The following is a 21827-nucleotide window of genomic DNA, read 5'->3' as shown; positions in this document are numbered from 1 at the left end:
TACCACATGTGTAGCATCATCAGTTTTATGGCAAGGGATAAAGTGTGCCATCTTCAAAAATCGGTCCACAACCACAAAAATACTATCTCGGCCATTCCTAGTCCTAGGCAAACCTAACACAAAATCCATTGACACATCAGTCCAAGGGTGGCTAGGCACAGGCAAAGGCATATAAAGTCCATGTGGTTGCACCTTAGACTTGGCTTTCTTATATGCAAGGCACCTAATGCAAATCCTTTCATCATCTCTTTTTATATGAGGCCAGAAGAAATGTTCTTTCAAAATGTCCAAGGTCCACAGCTCCAAAATGCCCCATTAATAAACCCCCATGTGACTCCCTAACAAGCAACTCACGCAAAGAACTTTGGGGAATGCAAAGTCTATTTTCTCGAAACAAGTAACCATCATGCATATAGAACTTACAAATGCACCCTTTTCGCATGCTTTAAAGATATCAGCAAAGTCAGCATCATTCACATACAATTCCTTCAGGTGCTCAAATCCAAGAAACTTTGATCCTAAGGTAGAGATAAGGGTGTACCTGCGTGACAAAGCATCTGCTACCACATTCTCTTTTCCTTGCTGGTATTGGATCACATAAGGAAACATTTCAATGAATTCAATCCAACGAGCATGTCTACGATTCAATTTACCTTGGCCTTTCAAATGCTTCAGTGACTCATGGTCCGTGTGAATAATGAACTCCTTGGACCACAAGTAATGTTGTCATGTCTCCAAAGTTCGCACCAATGCATAGAGCTCCTTGTCATATGTTGAGTAGTTCAACGCTGCACCATTGAGCTTCTCACTAAAGTAGGCAATTGGCCTCTTTTCTTGCATAAGAACAGCACCTATACCAATACCAGAAGCATCACATTCGATTTCAAAAACCTTAGAAAAATCTGGTAGAAGTAGTAAAGGAGCAGTACTTAGCTTTTCTTTAATGCGTTGAAGGCTTTCTCTTGTGCCTCTCCCCACTTAAATCCAATATTCTTCTTGATGATTTCTGTTAAAGGGGCAGCGATGGTGCTGAAATTTGGCACAAACCTCCTATAGAACCCGGCTAAACCATGAAAACTCCTTACTTCAGTGATGGTGCTAGGGGTAGGCCATTCCCTGATAGCTTTCACCTTCTCCTCATCAACTTCCACGCCTCTGGAACTAACAACAAATCCAAGGAAAACAACCCTATCTACGCAAAAGTTGCATTTCTTAAGGTTATCAAATAATTTTTCACGCCTCAAAGCTTCAAGCACACATTTCAAATTATCAATATGGTCATGCAAACTCTTGCTATAGATCAGAATGTCATCAAAATAAACAACAACAAATTTTCCAATAAATGCACGTAGCACATGGTTCATGAGACGCATAAATGTGCTAGGAGCATTCGTCAATCCAAATGGCATCACTAACCATTCATATAGCCCCTGTTTTGTCTTAAAAGTTGTTTTCCACTCATCTCCTTCCTTAATTCAAATTTGATAATACCCACTCTTCAAATCAATCTTAGAAAATATAGTAGATCCATGTAATTCATCAAGCATGTCATCTAAGCGAGGAATAGGGTGACGATACTTTATCGTTATCTTGTTTACAGCTCGACAATCCACGCACATCCTCCAAGTCCCGTCTTTCTTTAGAACCAGCAACACTGGCACATCACAGGGACTCATGCTTTCACGAACATGTCCTTTGGTCATAAGTTCTTCGACTTTCCTTTGAAGCTCTTTGGTCTCTTCTGGACTACTTCGATAAGCTGGTCGGTTTGGAATGGAAGCTCCCGGAATGAGATCAATTTGATGCTCGATTCCTCTTTTGGGTGGTAACCCAGGTGGCGTATCCTCGGAAAAGACATCCTTAAAATCCTGCAAAAGAGACATCACAGCACAAGGCAAAGAAACATTATGGTCAGCCAAAGAAAGATAGGCGTCCTTGTATAGAAACAAGATCATCGGTCTATCGGAGTTCAAAGCACTTTTGATCTCTCTTTCTTTTGCATAGAAGCTCATTTTTCTTTCTTCTTTCTTTTTCAAGGCCGAACTCTCAATCTTTTCTTTTTTTTTTCACTCTCTTTTTTCATTCTTAGTCCACCATCTTTTTTTCATTTTCATTTTCACTCTCATTTTCTTTTTCTATTTCAGCCACACCTTTTCCTCTTGCTGCAACGGACTTTTTTATCTAGAGTTGTTCCTCAAATACTTGACGAGGTGTCAAAGGTGCAAGTGTAATGTTCCTACCATCCTTGCTGAAGCTGTAGCGGTTCTTATACCCATCATGTGTGGTCCGTCTGTCAAATTTCCACGGTCTTCCAAGAAGCAAATGGCTAGCTTGCATGGGTACAACATCACACAGAACCTCATCCGTGTGCCTTCCAATCATAAATGAAATAAGGACCTGCTTGGTTACCTTCATTTCTCCACTGTCATTGAGCCATTGGAGTTTATATGGCTTTGGATGCTTCAAGGTAGGTAGACCAAGCTTGTCCACCATTAACTTGCTTGCCACATTAACACAGCTGCCACCATCAATAATCAAACCGCATACCTGATCTTTCACATGGCAGCGGGTGTAGAAGATGTTCTCCCTTTGCAGCCTATCATCATCTTCTTTGGCTTGCATATGGAGAGCTCTTAGCACAACAAGAGCTTGGCCATCAACAACAAGCTCAACATCACTAGTATCTTCAACTGATGGAGTGAACTCATTTCCTTCATCTTCCTCTTCAGTTTCGATCTCCCCATTATCCAATATGATAATTGATCGCTTGTTTGGGCATTGAGAAGCAATATGACCTGATCCTAAACAACGAAAATATTTGATGTCACGATTTCTTTGAGGTTGGGAAGATGAGTTACCCCCTATCTTTGTTGCTAGGTTGTGTCTTGGCCACATTCGTCTCTCCCTTTGATTTTGAAATTGCTTTCTCAGTTGGTTTTGATGATCCCCACTTCTGCTTCCAAGGGGATGAACTCGCGGCCTCATATTTGGAAGATGATCGCACTCCTTTCTTGAGTTGTCTTTCAACTTTCATTGCCATGTGCACCACATCGTCAAGCTCCACGTAGTGATGCAGCTCAACAATATTGGCAATCTCACGGTTCAGGCCACAAATGAACCGAGCCATAGTCGCCTCTCGGTCCTCCTCAATGTTAGCCTGAATCAAGGCTATCTCCATCTCCTTGTGGTAGTCTTCCACAGTCATGGACCCCTGCTTCAGACTTTGCGATTTCAAATGTAAGTCCCGATAATAGTGAGATGGTACAAATCTTCTTCTCATAACTACTTTCATATCCTCCCAATTGTCGATGGGAAGCTCACGGTTTCGACGTCTACTCAGGGTCAGCTGATCCCACCATATAATGGCATAGTCGGTAAAAGCCATCGCAGCAAGCTTCACTTTCTTCTCCTCCGAGTAATTGTGACAATCGAATACCAACTCAACTTTCCTCTCCCATTCAATATAAACATTAGGGTCATTTTTACCTTGAAATGGAGGAATGGACAGCTTGATGGTGCCCATGTTACGATCTACGGCTTCCCTTTCTCGGTGTTGCCTTTGAACATGCCTTGGCCTTTCGGGTCTGATAGCCCTAGCCCTTCTCCAAGTAGCATTGGATGTTGGGTTTTTCGGGCCGCGAAAACCACGTTTTCGCGTCGCGGAAACCCCGAATCACCCATGCCACTGGATCTCGTGCGAAGAAAAACTTTCGAAAATACGAGTACGAGTTTAAAACTATGATCTACAGTAGATCTACAAAGGAAAAACATTTTATACCTTTGAAGCATGCCCTCGCAAATCCCGCTCGTCCAACGGTATGCCGGATCTCGAAGTTGTCAACGTAGACAACTCTCTAGTGATATCCACACGAACAAGATGTGTTCTCTAACACTCAAGGATGGAGAAGAGAGCACCATAAGTGTGCTAGCACTCTCTAGGGCTCTCGGGTAGGATTGGAAGAAGAAGAAAGGAAAAGAAGAGAACACACTCCTCTAAATACCTCTATGTGACTTTCACTAACCTTTCTTCTTGGATTAGATTCACTCTCCCTTGCTTGAAACCCATGACCAAGAGAAGAGAAGGAGCAAGAAGAGAGCTTAGGAGGAGGAAGATCACTTGAATAAGAGTTACACTTGCAAAATGAAACTCTTTTCATCTAATTAAGTGGTTTGTAACCTCCATGGGATACCAAGAGTCACAACTCTTGGTAACTCCCATGAGGTGGCACTTCACTTAAGTAACCATGATGATGTGGAGCATCATCATTGGTCCACTTAATGCCAACTCACCAATGAGGTGGCATAAAGTCAAGTCAAACTTAACTCTTCATCTTCCTCTCAAGTCAAGTCAAACTTGACTTAATCTCTCTCATGGTTGATCTAATCCAACCATTTAATTCAAGTCAATTTAATATAATGAATCTAATTCATTTAATTAAATTGATTCAATGAGTCATAATCTAAATTAGGCTCATTGAACACATGAATCAACTTGAGTCCAACTCAATTAGCCCAATTAGGATTACTCTTAATCCAATTTGATTCATCAAATGAATCTAATCCTCTTGGTTCATCATATGAACTTAATCTCCATCCACTTGTTCTTTGTGTGTGACCCAATAGGTTCTTGTAACGTTGGCAATGCCCCTAAACTCATTTAGAAACATAAGTAATGAGCGGTATCTAGCAATACATCATTACTACCCAAGTTACAAGAATGTTGAGATCCAACATCATCTTGTGACTACTAATTGTGACTCCTCACAATATATGACAAGCGTCCTTCTATCCTAGACATCTAGATTGATCAATGTGAGGCATAGACCGTGTCATCCTCTAATCAATCTAAATCTTGAACTCCAAGTAGACTCACTCAATCAAATGAGCTCAATATCCTATATTGACTCATTTGGGCATGGCCATGCACTTCGTGGTCTCACTCTATCAAGATTACCGATGTCTCTCCCGTCATATAGGAGGGATAGATCCCATCTACATCACTCACATCCCTCCGCATAATTTGTTACATACCTAGTAATCGCCTTTATGGTCCACCCAGTTACGGGTGACGTTTGACGAAACCAAAGTACATTACTCCTTATGTTGGGAACCATGGTGACTTCAGGTCTAAGGACTAGTAGTCATACTAATAGCCACATGAGAAAGTATATGACACTCATATAACGATCCATGATACTTTCTCATGGCGGGTCATTCAGTATACATTCTCTAATGCATACCCATGTGTCAACTTGATATCTCTATATCCATGACTTGTGAGATCAAGTCATCGAGTTGACCTACATGCTAGTCTTATTGCATTAACATTGTCCCTGAATGTTAATACTTGACTAGGAATAATTAAGAGTAGTGTTCCCTATATCATCTCACTATCGGTTCAACTAACCGATTGATATAGGTGAGAACCGTCTACTCAAGGATGTTATTATACTTAGTTTATTTGGCACCAATACAAGTAAGTATAATAACCAAAAACTAAATGCCTTTATTTATATAGAATATGATACAACAAGTCCAAAATACAATCATCAAATGATTGGCTCTAGGGCTCTAGCTAACATTGGAGACCACTTCATTGCTCGCCCCATCATTATAGTCATCATCTGGGACATTTGGAGTAAAATGTGGTCGCTGGTTGGGTCTCCGATGCCTAGGTAATGGCTCTTGCTGATGTTGTTCGAGTCGATCCTCATGCCTATCCAACCGATCTCGAATCTCATTGAACACGACATTCATGCGCTCAAATTGTTGTTGCATAGCCCGCATGATTGTAGTCTGATCAGCCCCTCCTCCATCACTTGGATCAACCCTGCCACCGTGCTCTCGAGACATAGTGAGCTGCAACTGAAATATTATGAACAAAGGAGGATCCTCACTCACTCCCTCACATATTTGCACTCAGTTGGATGTCACAAAAACACTCGTGTTTCGCTCAGAAAATTGAGTTCTCTCTGCTCACTTGTTTTCCTCCAAAAAGTTCTAGAGAAACTAAGCAAGTCAAAACAAGCAAACACTTATTCAACCCAACAAACTCAGAATACCGATTCTATGCTCAGTTGGATCGAGGTTACGATATCAATCAAGGAACGATGGAAAGAAGATATGAAGCAAATAGAAATGATGATATGATAGAGAAAATCAAATCAAAGCAGCACAATGGAGATGGTAAACGGAGTTGAAAAGAAACGTGCAAATGGAAACGGAATCACGTCACGAGATGCAATAAAAACAAATCAAACGATCTTTGTTCTTCCTTTTCTTTTCTGCTCTTTTCTTTCTTTTTTTTTATCTTTCTTTTCTGTTCTTTTTTTTTTCTTTTCTTTTTTGCAACAATACTAGAAAGTAGATGAAGATAACAAGATTGTGATGATAAAAACAAAATAAACACTAGGAAAGATAGATAAACCTGATTTGGAACTTGGCTCTGATAGCAAAGATGATGCGAACCTCGACGAACAATGCCGTGAGACCCAGCAATAATAAGATTGGAACCAAGTTCCGGGATCGTCCAAAGGAGGTTTCGGAGGGATGGAATATTGACCTGTTGATTATAGAGAATCAAGAACCAATATTATGAGAACAATGGAGAATATCGACCCAATGATTATAACAAAACCAAGAACCGATATTATAAAAGTGCAGAGAATTACAAGTGCTCACCCGTAATCCCCGCAGAGTTGTTGAAGAACAACAAGGAGGAAAACTCTCTCAAAATATAATGTTTGCTACTCTCTTTGATATCTACTCAAGACATTATATAGAACTGAAAATGGTAGTTTCCAAGGCATGGAAAGAGAAGATAATGAATGCAAGTAATGCAAGTCTTCATGCACACTCCCTTTCCAACAAATGGTAGTTTCCAATGCATGGAAAGAGAAGATTGATGTGAGCCAAGAAGAGGCATTGAAGGGAATTGGGGGACCCATGACAAGGTCCAAGACTAAGAGAATGAAGCAAGCTTTGGAAGGCTTAATAATGAGGCTCAAGGAAAAGGAGGATCAATGCACAATGGAGGCAACAACTAAGTGAATCACATTCCTTCAATTTGAAAGTGAAATTGGACCAACATGAGGACCATTTTCGTGTGCATGCATGGGGGGTTTTTCTAAAGTGACTTTTGATGTCCTTTGTGGGTTTTAAATGCATTTTTGAAAGTTCCTAAGCTAGTATAACAAATACCATGCATGCATGGTTGCATTAAGCTAGTATTAGGGATTAGTGGTTACATTAGTGGATAATAAAACCCATGCATGCAAACATGATATTTATTGCATAATTAGTGCATAGGGGATCTTAAGGGATGTTAAATAGGAGAACTCTTGTATGACAAATCAAGTAAGTTTGAATGAAAATTTGAGTTTCTCTTTTGTGAGAACTTCCTTCTTGTTCTTAGGCAAAGAACTAATTTCGATCTTATCAAGGCAACTTGTGGCGATCAAAACTCCATGACTTATCACTCACCTTCTCATCTTATCAAGGCAATACCCTTCCCCAAGCTGAATTTCAAGGCGATCCATTTACAAGGTTTCTTTATCATTTGGTATCAGAACCTTGGCTCCTTGATTTTCAGGTTTGTGTCTTGTTTTCATCTTTGTTCTTGTCCATCTTTGTTGATCTCTTCGTCCCTATCTATCATAAATTTCTATTCGCTATTTGGGTCCTCAACTCAAAAAAAAATAAAGAAGGAAAATTCGAAAAAAAAACAAAAAGAAAAAAAAAATCATTAGAGTCATTGATTTCTGATTGAAAAAAAAAGAAAAAAAAGAGGAGGATTTGTGAATTGAAAGGACTCAATATTCTTTCTTTGTGAAATCTGAATTCAAAGATATATTCCTTCCATTACTCTTGGTCATTGCTGAATTTCTCGTTTTATCCGTTTATTTCTCTTGTTCTACTCATATTTCTTTTGTTGGTTTCTTATTCACTTGATTGTCTACTTGTTGTCTTGAGAAAGATATTGATAAGGTTCTTTCCTTAAGAACTTATAAAGGAAGCTGAGTGGATAAATTTGAGTGCAACAACGTGAGTAGAGTGGTGAGGTCCGTCTAACATTTCTTTTGTAATTTTCCTTGTCATCTTCTATTTTTTTGTTGCAAGCATGAGTGGGGAAAAATCACCTAATTCCCCTAGGCGAGATCTTAATAGGCTTCAAATGGAGGCACTTACTCAACAATTTGAGAGAATACTTCAAAGACAACTTGAAGAAATACACGAAAGAATGGACCGACTTGAAGGAGAAAAAGTTTCGAACCGTGGGGGCAATTCTAATCATGAAGAATTTCATCAAAGTGAACCATTCTATGATTCACCAAGAGAAAGAAGGAGGCATGAAGGGGGAAGAAGACTTGAAAGAGGAGGTAGAGACCATAGACGAGAAGATGATCTAGGAGGTGTGAAAGTCCAGATACCTTCCTTCCAAGGGAGGAATGATCCTGAAACATATCTTGCATGGGAGATGAAAATAGAACAAATTTTCTCATGCCACAATTACAATGATGCAAAGAAAGTAAAGGTGGTTGCCCTTGAGTTCACCGATTATGCCTTAATTTGGTGGGATCAATTGCAAAAGGAGAGAAGAAGGTATGGAGAGCATCCTATCAACACTTGGGACGAAATGAAGACTTTGATGAGAAGGAGATTTGTGCCTTCCCACTACCATAGGGAATTGCACAACAAATTGCAAAGACTCACCCAAGGGAGTAGGAGTGTGGATGATTACTACAAGGAGATGGAGGTGGCTTTGATTAGGGCCAATATTGTGGAGGATAGGGAAGCTACCATGGCTCGGTTTCTCCATGGCCTAAACCGAGACATTGGAGACATTGTGGAGTTACAACATTATGTGGAGCTTGACGACTTAGTGCATCAAGCAATGAAAATAGAGCAACAATTAAAGAGAAAGGGCGTTATGAAGAAATCATCTTCTCCAAACTACTCTTCAAGTTGGAAGGACAAGCCAAAGAAGGAGGGTTCTTCTTCAAATTCTAAGGAGGCAGCAAGCACTAAGAAGCCTATTCCTACTACCTCTTCTTCCACTTCTAAGAGTAGGGATATCAAGTGTTTTAGGTGTTTGGGAAAAGGTCATATTGCATCCGAATGCCCGAATAAGAAGACTATGGTGGTGAGAGATAATGGGAGTATCTCTAGTGAAGAAATTACTTCTCATTCCTCTTCCTCAAGCGATGAGGAAAATGATGGAGCAGCCTATGCGCAAGATGGAGATCTCTTGGTGGTTAGGAGATTATTGGGAAGCCAAGCCAAGGAGCATGAGGAGGACCAAAGAGAAAATATTTTTCATACCCGCTGCCTTATTCAAGGTAAAACATGCTCTATGATCATTGATGGTGGAAGTTGTACCAATGTGGCAAGTACTAGGATGGTCACCAAACTCAACCTCAAGACTACACCACATGCAAGACCATATAAACTCCAATGGCTTAGTAATAGTGGTGAATTGGTAGTGAATCAGCAAGTGTTGATTAATTTCTCCATTGGCAAATATGAAGATCAAGTTCTATGTGATATTGTGCCTATGGAGGCAAGCCACATTCTTCTTGGAAGACCTTGGCAGTTTGATAGGCGAGCTCACCATGATGGATTCTCCAACAAGTTCTCTTTTGTCCACAATTCTCGCAAAGTTACACTTGTACCGTTATCACCAAGGGAGGTTTGTGAGGATCAAATAAAAATGAGAGAGAAAAGAGAAAAAGAAGAGCGAGAGCTTAAGAAAAAGAAAGAGTGTGTGAAAAAGAAAATACTTGATTTTGAGGACAAAATTCAAAAGAAAAGAGAGAATGAGGAAAAGAAAGAGAGAAAAATAGAAAATTTGTTTACAAGAGGAAGTGAGGTGAAGAAAGCTTATTTGATAAGGCAGCCTATATTTCTTCTTTTGAGCAAGGAAACTTGCTTGGAATCTAACCCTAACTCCTTGCCTAGTGAAGTTGTTGTTATTTTGCAGGATTTTGAAGATGTGTTTCCCAAAGAAGTACCTCACGGATTGCCACCAATGAGGGGGATTGAACACCAAATAGACCTTATTCCTGGCGCTTCTCTGCCCAATAGGCCAGCTTATATGAGCAATCCTCAAGAAACAAAGGAGATACAAAATCAAGTGGAGGAGTTATTGCAAAAAGGATGGGTTAGAGAAAGTTTAAGTCCTTGTGCTGTACCCGTAATTTTGGTGCCTAAAAAGGATGGAACATGGAGGATGTGCACTGACTGTAGAGCCATCAACAACATCACAATTTGGTATAGACATCCAATCCCTAGACTTGATGATTTGCTTGGTGAATTGCATGGTGCTTGCTTCTTTTCTAAAATTGATTTAAAAAGTGGGGACCATCAAATTAGGATAAGGGAAGGGGATGAATGGAAAACAGCTTTCAAAACCAAATATGGATTGTATGAATGGTTGGTAATGCCTTTTGGGTTAACTAATGCACCAAGCACTTTTATAAGGCTTATGAACCATGTCTTACGAGAATTTCTTGGAAAATTTGTGGTAGTATACTTCGATGATATTTTGGTATATTCCAAGAATTTTGTTGAGCATATTGCACATCTCCAATCTGTTTTGCATGTCCTTAGAAAGGAAAAACTATATGCTAACTTGGAAAAGTGTTCTTTTTGCACTAATCATGTGGTTTTTCTTGGTTTTGTCAAAAGTTCTAAAGGAGTGCAGGTTGATGAAGGGAAAGTTAAGGCCATTAGAGATTGGCCAACTCCTAAAACTGTGAGTGAGGTTAGGAGCTTCCATGGGTTGGCAAGTTTCTATAGGAGGTTTGTGAAGGACTTCAGCACAGTGGCAGCACCTCTAAATGAAATTGTTAAGAAAAACATGGGTTTTAGATGGGGAGAGAATCAAGAAAAGGCATTTCAAACACTTAAGGATAAACTCACACATGCACCCATTCTTGCTTTACCTGATTTTTCCAAATCTTTTGAAATTGAATGTGATGCATCTCATGTGGGTATTGGGGCTGTTTTACTTCAAGATGGTCATCCCATTGCATATTTTAGTGAGAAACTAAGTGGCGCCACTCTCAACTATTCCACTTATGATATAGAATTGTATGCACTTGTTAGAGCATTACAAACATGGCAGCATTATCTTTTGTCTAAAGAATTTGTCATTCATAGTGATCATGAATCTTTGAAGTATTTGAAAGGGCAAGGGAAGCTCAACAAAAGGCATGCCAAATGGGTCGAATTTCTTGAACAATTTCCTTATGTGATTAAGCATAAGCAAGGAAAGGTAAACGTTGTAGCAGATGCACTTTCAAGAAGGTATAACTTGTTAGCTACACTTGAAACTAAATTGCTTGGCTTTGAACATATTAAGGAATTGTATATACATGATAATGAGTTTTCCCAATTATATGCTGCGTGTGAAAAGAAATCACAAAATGGGTTTGCTAGGCATGACAACTACTTGTTTAAGAATAACAGACTTTGTGTGCCTAGAGGATCCATGCGTAAATTGCTAGTTAGGGAAGCACATGAGGGGGGTTTAATGGGACACTTTGGGGTTCAAAAGACCTTAGAAATGCTTCTTGAACATTTTTATTGGCCACACATGAAACACGATGTGCAGAAATTTTGTGCACAGTGCATTGTGTGTAGAAAAACAAAATCTAAGACATTACCTCATGGAGTTTACACGCCTTTGCCTATTCCTAATTTTCCTTGGACTAACTTGTCTATGGATTTTGTTTTAGGGCTACCACGTACTCAAAAAGGTAAGGACTCCATTTTTGTGGTAGTTGATAGATTCTCCAAGATGGCACACTTCATACCTTGCCACAAAGTGGATGATGCAACTCATGTGGCAGATTTGTTTTTCAAAGAGGTGGTAAGACTTCATGGCATGCCTAGGAGCATTGTTTCATATCGTGACACCAAATTTTTAAGCCATTTTTGGAGGACCTTATGGAACAAGCTGGGAACAAAGCTTCTTTTCTCCACCACATGCCACCCACAAACTGACGACCAGACTGAGGTGGTAAATAGGACACTTTCTACTCTTCTTAGAGCAATTATTAAGAAGAACATTAAGTCTTGGGAAGAATGTTTACCTCATGTTGAATTTGCTTATAATAGGGCGGTACATTCTACTATTCAATTTTCTCCTTTTGAGATTGTTTATGGGTTCAATCCACTAACACCTCTTGATTTGCTTCCTTTACCTAACACTTCTTCTTTAGTTCACAAGGATGGCAAAACAAAGGCAGAATATGTGAAGAAGCTTCATGAGCAAGTTAAAGCTCAAATTGAGAAGAAAATGGAGCAATATGCAAATCGAGCCAATAAAGGGAGAAAAAGAGTGGTCCTTGAACCCGGTGATTGGGTGTGGGTTCATATGAGGAAGGAACGGTTTCCTACCCAAAGGAAGCCAAAGCTTCAACCAAGAGGAGATGGACCATTCCAAGTGTTGGAAAGAATTAATGAGAATGCTTATAAAATTGATTTTCCCGGTGAGTATGGTGTTAGTGCAACATTTAATGTGGCTGATTTGAGTCCTTTTGATGTAGGAGATGAAGACCTAAATTCGAGGACGAATTCACCTAAAGAAGGAGGGAATGATGTGAGCCAAGAAGAGGCATTGAAGAGAATTGGGGGACCCATGACAAGGTCCAAGACTTAGAGAATGAAGCAAGCTTTGGAAGGCTTAATAATGAGGCTCAAGGAAAAGGAGGATCAATGCACAATGGAGGCAACAACTAAGTGGATCACATTCCTTCAATTTGAAAGTGAAATTGGACCAACATGAGGACCATTTTCGTGTGCATGCATGGGGGGGGGGGGGGTTTCTAAAGTGACTTTTAATGTCCTTTGTGGGTTTTTAATGCATTTTTTTAAGTTCCTAAGCTAGTATAACAAATACCATGCATGCATGGTTGCATTAAGCTAGTATTAGGGATTAGTGGTTGCATTAGTGGATAATAAAACCCATGCATGCAAGCATGATATTTATTGCATAATTAGTGCATAGGGGATCTCAAGGGATGTTAAATAGGAGAACTCTTGTATGACAAATCAAGTTAGTTTGAATGAAAATTTGAGTTTCTCTTTTGTGAGAGCTTCCTTCTTGTTCTTAGGCAAAGAACTAATTTCGATCTTATCAAGGCAACTTGTGGCGATCAAAACTCCATGACTTATCACTCACCTTCTCATCTTGCTTGAGTGTGGCGTCAATACCCTTCCCCAAGTTGAATTTCAAGGCGATCCATTTACAAGGTTTCTTTATCAAAGATGATGAATGCAAGTCTTTATGCACACTCCCTCTAGCTGTCCTCCCACTTGGGAATTTGTCCAAAATGTAGGTGGCATTAAATGGCACACCAATTCCAACCAGAATGGTGAGTTTTCCACCATTTTAGTATGGTATTTGGCTAGGAACATGTTGCATCATGATATTCCATTCTTCCGCAGCTAATTGACCCATTTTAGGGTCGACTTGTATGAAGTTGATCATTCGGCATGACATCGACTATAACTCCATAGCCTTCCCTTCCAAGATACGAGATGTCAATGCTTGTACAGCATGTTGAACTTGCTTGACCTCTGTTTTCATTATCAGCTCAGCTGGCACGTGCAAGTCCTCTTCATGCTCCTCGTGGTTCGGGACGTACATCTCGACTTGCAGTCCTGTCTCATTGGCTTGGAGCTGATCCGGAGTTGTATCATATCCGTTCACATCTCGAATGGGGTTTTACTTACTACCTTACTAGGTACTATATTGAGTAAATAAACTACAATTATATATATATATATATAAGGATGAAAAGGATTTAAAACCATTAAAATTGGAACTAAATAAATTTATTTAATAAATAAAATAATTAATAATTAATAAGGAAATAAATTTATAGAATTTTTTAGATTTTTTATATTTTGTATGAATATTTTTAGATTTTATAAGGATAAAGGGGTAAAAGAAAAACATGTTTTGGAATACATTATTTAAGTTGGGAGTTGATTGAAAATATTAAGCTAAGTTTTAATTAAAATACCTAAGTTCGGTTTTTTTTCCCTTCGCTACTCCTCTATTTGTTCATGTGTCCGTCCTGCTGTCGTCGTCACCATGCGTTGCCTCTGTGTGCCTGACTATTGATGTCTCCCTCATTATCGGTCGATACTACTGTGGTCGGTCGCATGCAACCACGAGCATTCCCCGATTGTCTTGCACACTTGTGTTACTGCCGTGTACAATTGTCGCAAGTAGCCCTAGCCTAGTTGAACTTCCCTAGTTCTTGTCGAGAGTTGTTGTTGTTTCCTTTCTCCTCTTCTTCCCCGTTATTACCACTGACCCTTGCTGTGTCCGAGTAGTTGCATGCTATGATGCTAGTCACCGAGATGCAATCGATTTAGATGAGGAAGCAATTACCTTCCTCCTTCACTATTGGCTGCGAACAGAAGCCACCACTTTTCTATTTCCCCACCTTGAGCTTCCATAGCAGCAGCCACCTCCACTAGTAGCCACCGAAGCCAACATCTCACCAACTATCATGGGTAGCCACCGCCGTCACTGCCTTGGCCACTAACGTTGCCTTGGCCACTACTAACAACTCTCTGCTAAGAGGCCACCTCTGCTGTTGCCAAAGAAGAAGCAACCAATTAGGGTAAATCTTGATTTAATCTGATTAGAACTTTAAATGAGTTAATTTAATTGATTTGAGTGTTAATTAATTAACTTGAGAATTAATTAAATTAATGGATTGACTAATTTATAAATTGATAAATTAATTAATGGATTAATTAATTATTGGTAGATTAATTAATCAATGGGTTGATTAATTTGTTATAGATAATTAGATATTCCTTGTGCCTTTATATGTAGGATTGGAGCTCGAGGTAAACCTTTGACTTGAAGATGGTTAGGATGATTTAGCATGAGGTAGGTAATTCCTGCTTGTCTTATTTAGATCTTTGATCTTAGTGTATGAGTTATGTTTTGATTAGTAGTTTTTGTTGGTCCGGTTAGGCCGACTAGAGAGGGTTGATTCACTTGAAATACTAAAATAAACTCCTTTCTCATCTTTCGACATAAATTAGCAAAGCAATTAAAATAGAAATAACAACTTAAAGAAAATAAGTAAAATGCCAAAAATTACTTGGTTGTTAATTCATGGCAGTAGAAAGCTCACTAATAATCTCCTTCACTAAAGGTGGAGAAGCCTTTTACACATAATGAAAGCTCAGAAAAGACTAGGAAAGTGAATACACAAGTTGTTGTTTCTTTCCTAGGTCCTAGGGTCTTTTTATAGCCCTTAGAAAATCTTATCCATAGGCTGAAGGAACCTTCCATAGGGCTCGAAGGCACCTCCAGTGAGGCCCTCATGGATAAAACTTTATCCATGGCCAACGACTCATTTCAGCCTAGTCGAAGGCGCCTTCCATAGCCTTGGAAGGCGCCTTCACACTGTTCATCGAAGGCGCCTTCCATCCTTGGAAGGCGCCTTCCACAGAAGGCGCGGAGGCGCCTTCAATAGCCTTTGAAGGTGACTCTAGCTACAATTGCAGTTCCATTTCGCTCCTTTGCTGTTGCGACTCTTGGGTGATTTCGTCCATCGGAATAGGGCTCACCTGAATCCAATTTCCGGCCTTCTCCTCGAGAAGCCTTCCTCCACGGCTTCTCATCCCTCAAACATCGCGTACGTTCTTCTCGTCCACTGGTGTACTCTTCTACGACACCTTGTCCCTTAGACGCATGAGCTCGTCGGCTCTCTCCCGTATCGTCCTTCTCGCTAGCCATGTCTTTCATTCGACTTCCTGTGCTCCTAAGCTCCTGCACACTTAGACATAGGAATCAGAACATGACCTAACCTAACTTGGTTGATCACACCAAAAATAACCTTGGGGTTTCAACAATCTCCCCTTTTTTTGATGTGAGCAACCCAATTTAAGTTAGGGTAAACTAACCATCAAATAGAGATAATATAATTACAATACCAAGTAAAGAATACGCAATAGAGTGCAAAAAGATTTTTAAATTTTAATTTAACAATTACCTCCCCCTAGACTTAACCTTCCCTTCTCCCCCTTTGATTACATAAAAAATTGGGAAAAAAATCTAAGGGTAAAAAAAAATTAAGAAAAGCTTAATTTCTAAGTAACTTGTAAGTAAAAAAATTTACAAGAGAAAAAAATTTCTAAGTGAAATTTGCAAGTCAAGAAGAAAAAAAATAATAAATGTTAAACCATTGACAACTATTGAAAGCATTAATTTAATTAACTATTTCATGCTTATTAGTTTGTCAATTAAATATTTAATTCAGTAATTGGCTTCTAGGATGTGGTGAGGCACTAGGCCTTCTTGGTTATTAGATCATCAACCACTTCTAGACAAATCCTCTTAAAGAATTCAAATATTTAATCTTCTATTTGAAAGCCCCAAGTCCAATTTTACTTTTAATTTATACAAGTTTCTGGAACCCAATATAGGTTCCTTCCTATAGGATTAATCAAGAATTTTGGGGGTACGTAACTTTTTGAAACTTTTCTAATTTGACCTCGGTGAAATCTAAGATATCAGCTTAGTCTTTTAAAATTTTGAGTTTGAATAATTGAACATGTATGGTTTCTCAAGTTTTCTACTTATGTCTTTAATTTATCGTTTTCTAATTTTAATTTTTCAAAATCTTCTAACAAACAAGTTTTGGCTAAAATTATTTTTAATTCTTTGTTTTCTTTTCAAGTTTGCAACAATCTTTAGTTAATAATTTCATAAATTTAAATAACTTGTCAGGTGGGAGAGATCGTACCTGACTTAGCTTGTCGATCCCGTCATCTGTAGCTCCCCCTGAACTACTGCTTTCTTCTGATGTAGCTCCCCCTTCATCGATGCTCTTGATACTCATTTCAGATAAGCTTTCTTCGTGATGGTCTTCTAGATGACTTGCCATCAACGCAAATTCGGAAAAGGCTTTGACCGTTGATTCGGATGACGTTTCATCCCAAGTCGCTTTAAGGGCCTTGTGTTTGTTTATTTGGATGGGCTTCTTGTCTTTGCTTTTGTCCTTTTTTTTTTTAATTTAGGGCAATTATCTTTTATATGCCCTTCTTCATTGCAGTGGTGGTATCTGATTGTCCTTTTCTTTCTACCCTGCAGATGATTAGATTTTCTAATTTTAAATAATTTCTTAAACTGTCTTACCATCATTACCGTTTCATTGTCATTGAGAGAGGATTATGAATCTTGTTCATCCATCTTTGCCTTAAGGGTAATGTTGTGCTTCAGCTCCTTCTTCGAATTTGCACATCTCATTTCATAGATTTCAAATGTTGAAAATAACTCTTTTAAGGTAACAGACTCTAGATCTTTAGAGATATAATAGGCATCTATTAATGATGCTCATTCCTTATTTCTATGGAATGTGCTAAGTGTGTTGCTTACCTTTTCTTCGAAATTCGAAAGTCCAGTGATGAGCTCCTTAATCTGCTAGTGAAGGTGTGCAACGGTTTCGTCTTCTTCTAATCAAAGGTTGGTGATTTGGTTGCGAAGTAGGTCCTGTCTCGCAAGTTTCGCCTCTGAGGTTCCTTCGTGTAGTTCCAAGAATTTTTCCCAAAGCTCCTTGGTAGACTTGTAAGCACCGATCCAGTTGACTTCTTGTGATGGTAGACCGCTTAGCAGATGAAACTCTGCTTTATCGTTTGCCATGAAGTTGGCTTGTTCCTTCTTCGTCCATTGATACTTTTCCTTCCTCTCGGGTGCTTCAAAACCAAATTCCATTGTTAAAAATAATTCAAAGTTGATTTTAAAGAATACCTCCTTTTTCTTTTTCCAGCTCGTAAATTCCCCCACATATTTTGGTGGGCAGATGCTTAGTCCGGCCATCTCATTTGCTTCGTTCAGCGGTTAGTCCTTCTGAAACTGTTAGGCTCTGATACCACTTGTTGGTCCGATTTGGCCGCATGGAGAGGGTTGAGTCACTTGAAACACTAAAATAAACTCCTTTCTTGTCTTTCGACTCAGATTAACAAAGCAATTAAAATAGAAATAACAACTTAAATAAAATAAGTAAAAGGCCATGAATTACTTGGTTACAACCTAGATGGTTGTTAATCCAAGGCAATAAAAAGCTCACTAAGAATCTCCTTCACTGAAGGTGGAGAAACCTTTTACACACAATGAAAGCTCAGAAAAGACTAGAAAAGTGAATGCACAAGTTGTTGTTTCTTTTCTACATCCAAGGGTCTTTTTATAGCCCTTGGAAAATCTTATCTGTAAGCTGAAGGCGTCTTCCATAGGGCTGGAAAGCGCCTCCAGCGAGGCGCTTGTGGATAAAACTTTATCCACGGCCAACGACTCATTTCAGCCTGGTCAAAGGCGCCTTCCATAGCTTTGGAAGACGCCTTCACACTGTTCATCGAAGGAGCCTTCCATCCATGGAAGGCACCTTCCACAGAAGGTGTGAAAGCGCCTTCAACAACCATTGAAGGCGCCTCCAGTAGCACTTGCAGCTCTATTTCAGTCCTTTGCTGCTGTGATCCCTTGGGTGATTTCAGCCACCGGAATTTTCGACCTCGTCAAACCCAATTTTTGACCTTCTCGTCGAGCAGCCTTCCTTCTCGACTTCACATCCCTCGAACGTCGTGTACCTTCTTATCGTCCACCGGTGTACTCTTCCACGACACCTCGTCCCTCAGACATCGAGCTTGTTGGGTCTCTCCCATGTGGTCCTTCTCGCTAACCATGACTTCTGCTCGACTTCCTGTGCTCCTAAGCTCCTGCACACTTAGACACAGGGATCAGAACATAACAGGACCTAACTTAACTTGGTTGATCACACTAAAAATAATATTAGGGTTCCAACAATTTTATTACCTTGATTTTATTCATATTGTTGCTTGAGCTTGATACTTATGTTGCTTGACCCTAGAGATGATCCATTTTATATCTACGCAGTCTCACTTCATGCTTGATTTTTATATATGTATGATATTACCATACCATAGTGTAGGATGTTTACTATTTTGCTAAACCCCTAGTTGATGACTTGAGCTTGTGCTTATTGTTAGTTAGATCATAAGGTAGTATAGGATATCAAGTATCCTACTAGATCCTTGTTTGTTATTTAGGCTCATGTCTATACACTAGTAAGGTTAGATCGAGGTGTGGTTATAGAGTGTTTGTATTGGATATGATTATTCATTTTCTACTTATCGTTACGTGGTTATATCCTGACGACCATTGTCTCCCTTTTGTGGTTGAGAGAGTCGTTAGAGAAGGTTGGTATATCTTGTCGACCATTGTCTCCCATTCATGGTTGAGAGGGTTGCCAACAATCATGATACATACAACTACCCATGGGACCATCCATGGTAGCGTGTTATCGCCTACAGTCTGTAGCTAGATAGTTACACGTCTTGTCAGCCCACTAGACCAAATAATGGTAGTGTGAGTTTGTACGCATATAGTGACATTTATACACTCTGACTACCCACTAGATTAGATTGTTGGCGCAATATCTCTTGGGTTAGGTTGACTAAGTTTGAGTTAGTTCAAGCTTGAGTCTTGATATTTGGATTTTGATATTTGACAATATATGGAGATTGCAGGAGTAATTGTTAGATTGGGGAGATTATTGGAGAAATTCCCCTCTGGTTAAGGTTTGACCAGTCTGATGTGAAGAAGAGTCAAGTAGGTTAAAGGGTTGACCGGATATTTGACTGGGAAAGTCCTAACTTGAGGTTAGGTGTTACAAACCGCAAGTGTATGGTTACGTCGTCAGTAATAATAAAAGATATTGTATCCACAGGGACTGATTATAATCACTTAAGATGTCTCAAAAGTGAATTAGCTAAACAAATGATTAAAATATCATTTACAACTAAAGATTAGATGTAAGGGTTAAATGCAGAAATTCAGTTTTATAAAGGTTCTAGGAGCCTTGGTTTCTTTGTGATATTCATCGATGTAAAGCAATCTACAAATTCTTGCCCTCAATCAAAATGTATTCATAAGAAGTCACTGGTTATCTTCTGGAGAAAACACCGGTCAAGGACTCACATCTAACCCCTAAGAAATCAAAGAGTCATGATCCCTATGAAGTCCATTAGCGGGGCATCCTTGTCACGACGCCCCTCGGTCATACGACATAGAAACACATCACTAATCAATTCGCCTTAAGATAAGCATATCAATCCGTCCTACTTCTTTGCATGTTCTTGCTTTATCCCTAAAGGTGATCCCCTAAAGAGTTCGTTAGCGGGGCAGCCCTGTCATGACGCCTCTCGATCATACAATTTAGCGAATTTCTCGGCAAGATTCCACAAGAAATACAAACAACCAATCTAGAATGGTAATTAGGCACAAAACATAACAATCCATACAAAATTGATCGATACAAAACATAACAATATCCTTGAATCAAGAAGATGGCAAATCCATGAATCGTACATCAAATTACATCACAAATACTCTTTCCTTCCTAGAACAAAGGATCTACTCCATAGAGAATGAGGAAAGAATCGAAGACAAGAAGATCCAAGACATTCCGATCCAAATCAAGAAGAAGAATAGAAAGGAATGCTTATCTCAATACGACGAGTGATCTTTACAACTAATCCTCCGCTCTTGGAGTCAAATCATGGATAGAAATCTCCTTCCGAACGCTGGAAATTCGCCCAAGAACAGATCTCCCCAAAGGGAGAGGCTCCCCCGTTCAAAGAGGAAGAAGCTCTATATATAGAGGAGGGCATTTGGGCGCCTTACGGCCCAGGAAACGACCGTGTGAGATCCACATGGCCAGGGCGTTCCTCCTCTTGGCCAAGGTCACATGACCGTGTGATTCTAACACGACCGTGCCATGTTCCATTCCTGCTTGCTTGCACGCCCGTGTGAAACCACACGACCTGGTTAATTCTTGCCTCTGGAAGTGTTGCACGACCGTGTGGCACACACGGCCATGCCATTCTTCGGCTCTGGATGTAACGCCCGCCCTCCCTGCTACTAAAGGGATGGGGCTACTTACTTACTTAACTATTCCAGGATACACATGCATATTTAAAATTTCTTTCTAGTAACATAAAGCAGCGGAAATGTCATGAAGTTATACTGGAATGTAACATAATACACTTGGTTCATGTCAGACATAACAAAAAAAATAACATAGCAGGTCTTTATTTGTCTTAGCCGAGCCACTGCCACACACATCTCCTTGCCTCTCCTGCAGCTCCCTTAGGTCATCCATTCCTTGCCTCTATCTGTGGTACAAGGAAAGTATGCTATGAACACACAAGCTCAGTAAGATCCTTTTCCTACTCACAAAAACCGTATCTCATAGCATAGTCATATAAGCATATAATCAATGGAGACATAATCATCTAACATTATATCATGTGAACATAGCCTCGTATCATATCATATTATTAAGAAACATCATACTCTAATATATCATAAATAAAGGAATCATGTGATGTGAATCATAGAAGCATAACATATCATCAGGTCATATGAATCATAAACGAAACATCTCATAACATCATGTCCTATAAGTTATAAGAGTATGACATAACATCATATCATATAATTCATAAAAAAAAAACATATCATATCATGAATGGGTGCATCATGCAGAATGTCTTTTTAAAACATATGCCATGTCAAGTGCAAGATGTCTTTAAACATATCTTTTGATACTTAAACATAATATCATCATCATGAGGGCCCGGCTTGTACCACATACATACATAAATGCGTGCAATCCCTAGGACAGGGTAGCTAGCCCCGAACCTACTAGGGATCTAACCCGTTCATAGTCTGTCGGCCTAGGGGCGTACTAAGGAGCCCATCCCTTTTTACT

At 39.5% G+C, this 21827-nt stretch overlaps 1 protein-coding gene and 1 pseudogene across 1 annotated transcript; one reads left to right on the top strand and one right to left on the bottom strand.

The window, feature by feature from the left end:
- Positions 1 to 929: 929 nt before the first annotated feature.
- Positions 930 to 3523, bottom strand: LOC122011062. Its single transcript, XM_042567503.1, has 4 exons — positions 2974 to 3523; positions 2203 to 2801; positions 1492 to 1868; positions 930 to 1293 (listed from the first exon to the last, which is right to left on the bottom strand). Exons 1-4 carry the CDS (start codon positions 3521 to 3523, stop codon positions 930 to 932), a joined length of 1890 nt encoding a protein of 629 aa, XP_042423437.1.
- A 5097-nt stretch (positions 3524 to 8620) lies between these two features.
- On the top strand, positions 8621 to 12697 carry LOC122008566 (annotated as a pseudogene).
- The last annotated feature ends 9130 nt before the right edge of the window (positions 12698 to 21827 follow it).

Source organism: Zingiber officinale, chromosome 8A, assembly GCF_018446385.1.
Source record: "Zingiber officinale cultivar Zhangliang chromosome 8A, Zo_v1.1, whole genome shotgun sequence".
NCBI classification, from domain to species: domain Eukaryota; kingdom Viridiplantae; phylum Streptophyta; class Magnoliopsida; order Zingiberales; family Zingiberaceae; genus Zingiber; species Zingiber officinale.
This window is presented reverse-complemented; position numbering and strand designations above follow the sequence as displayed.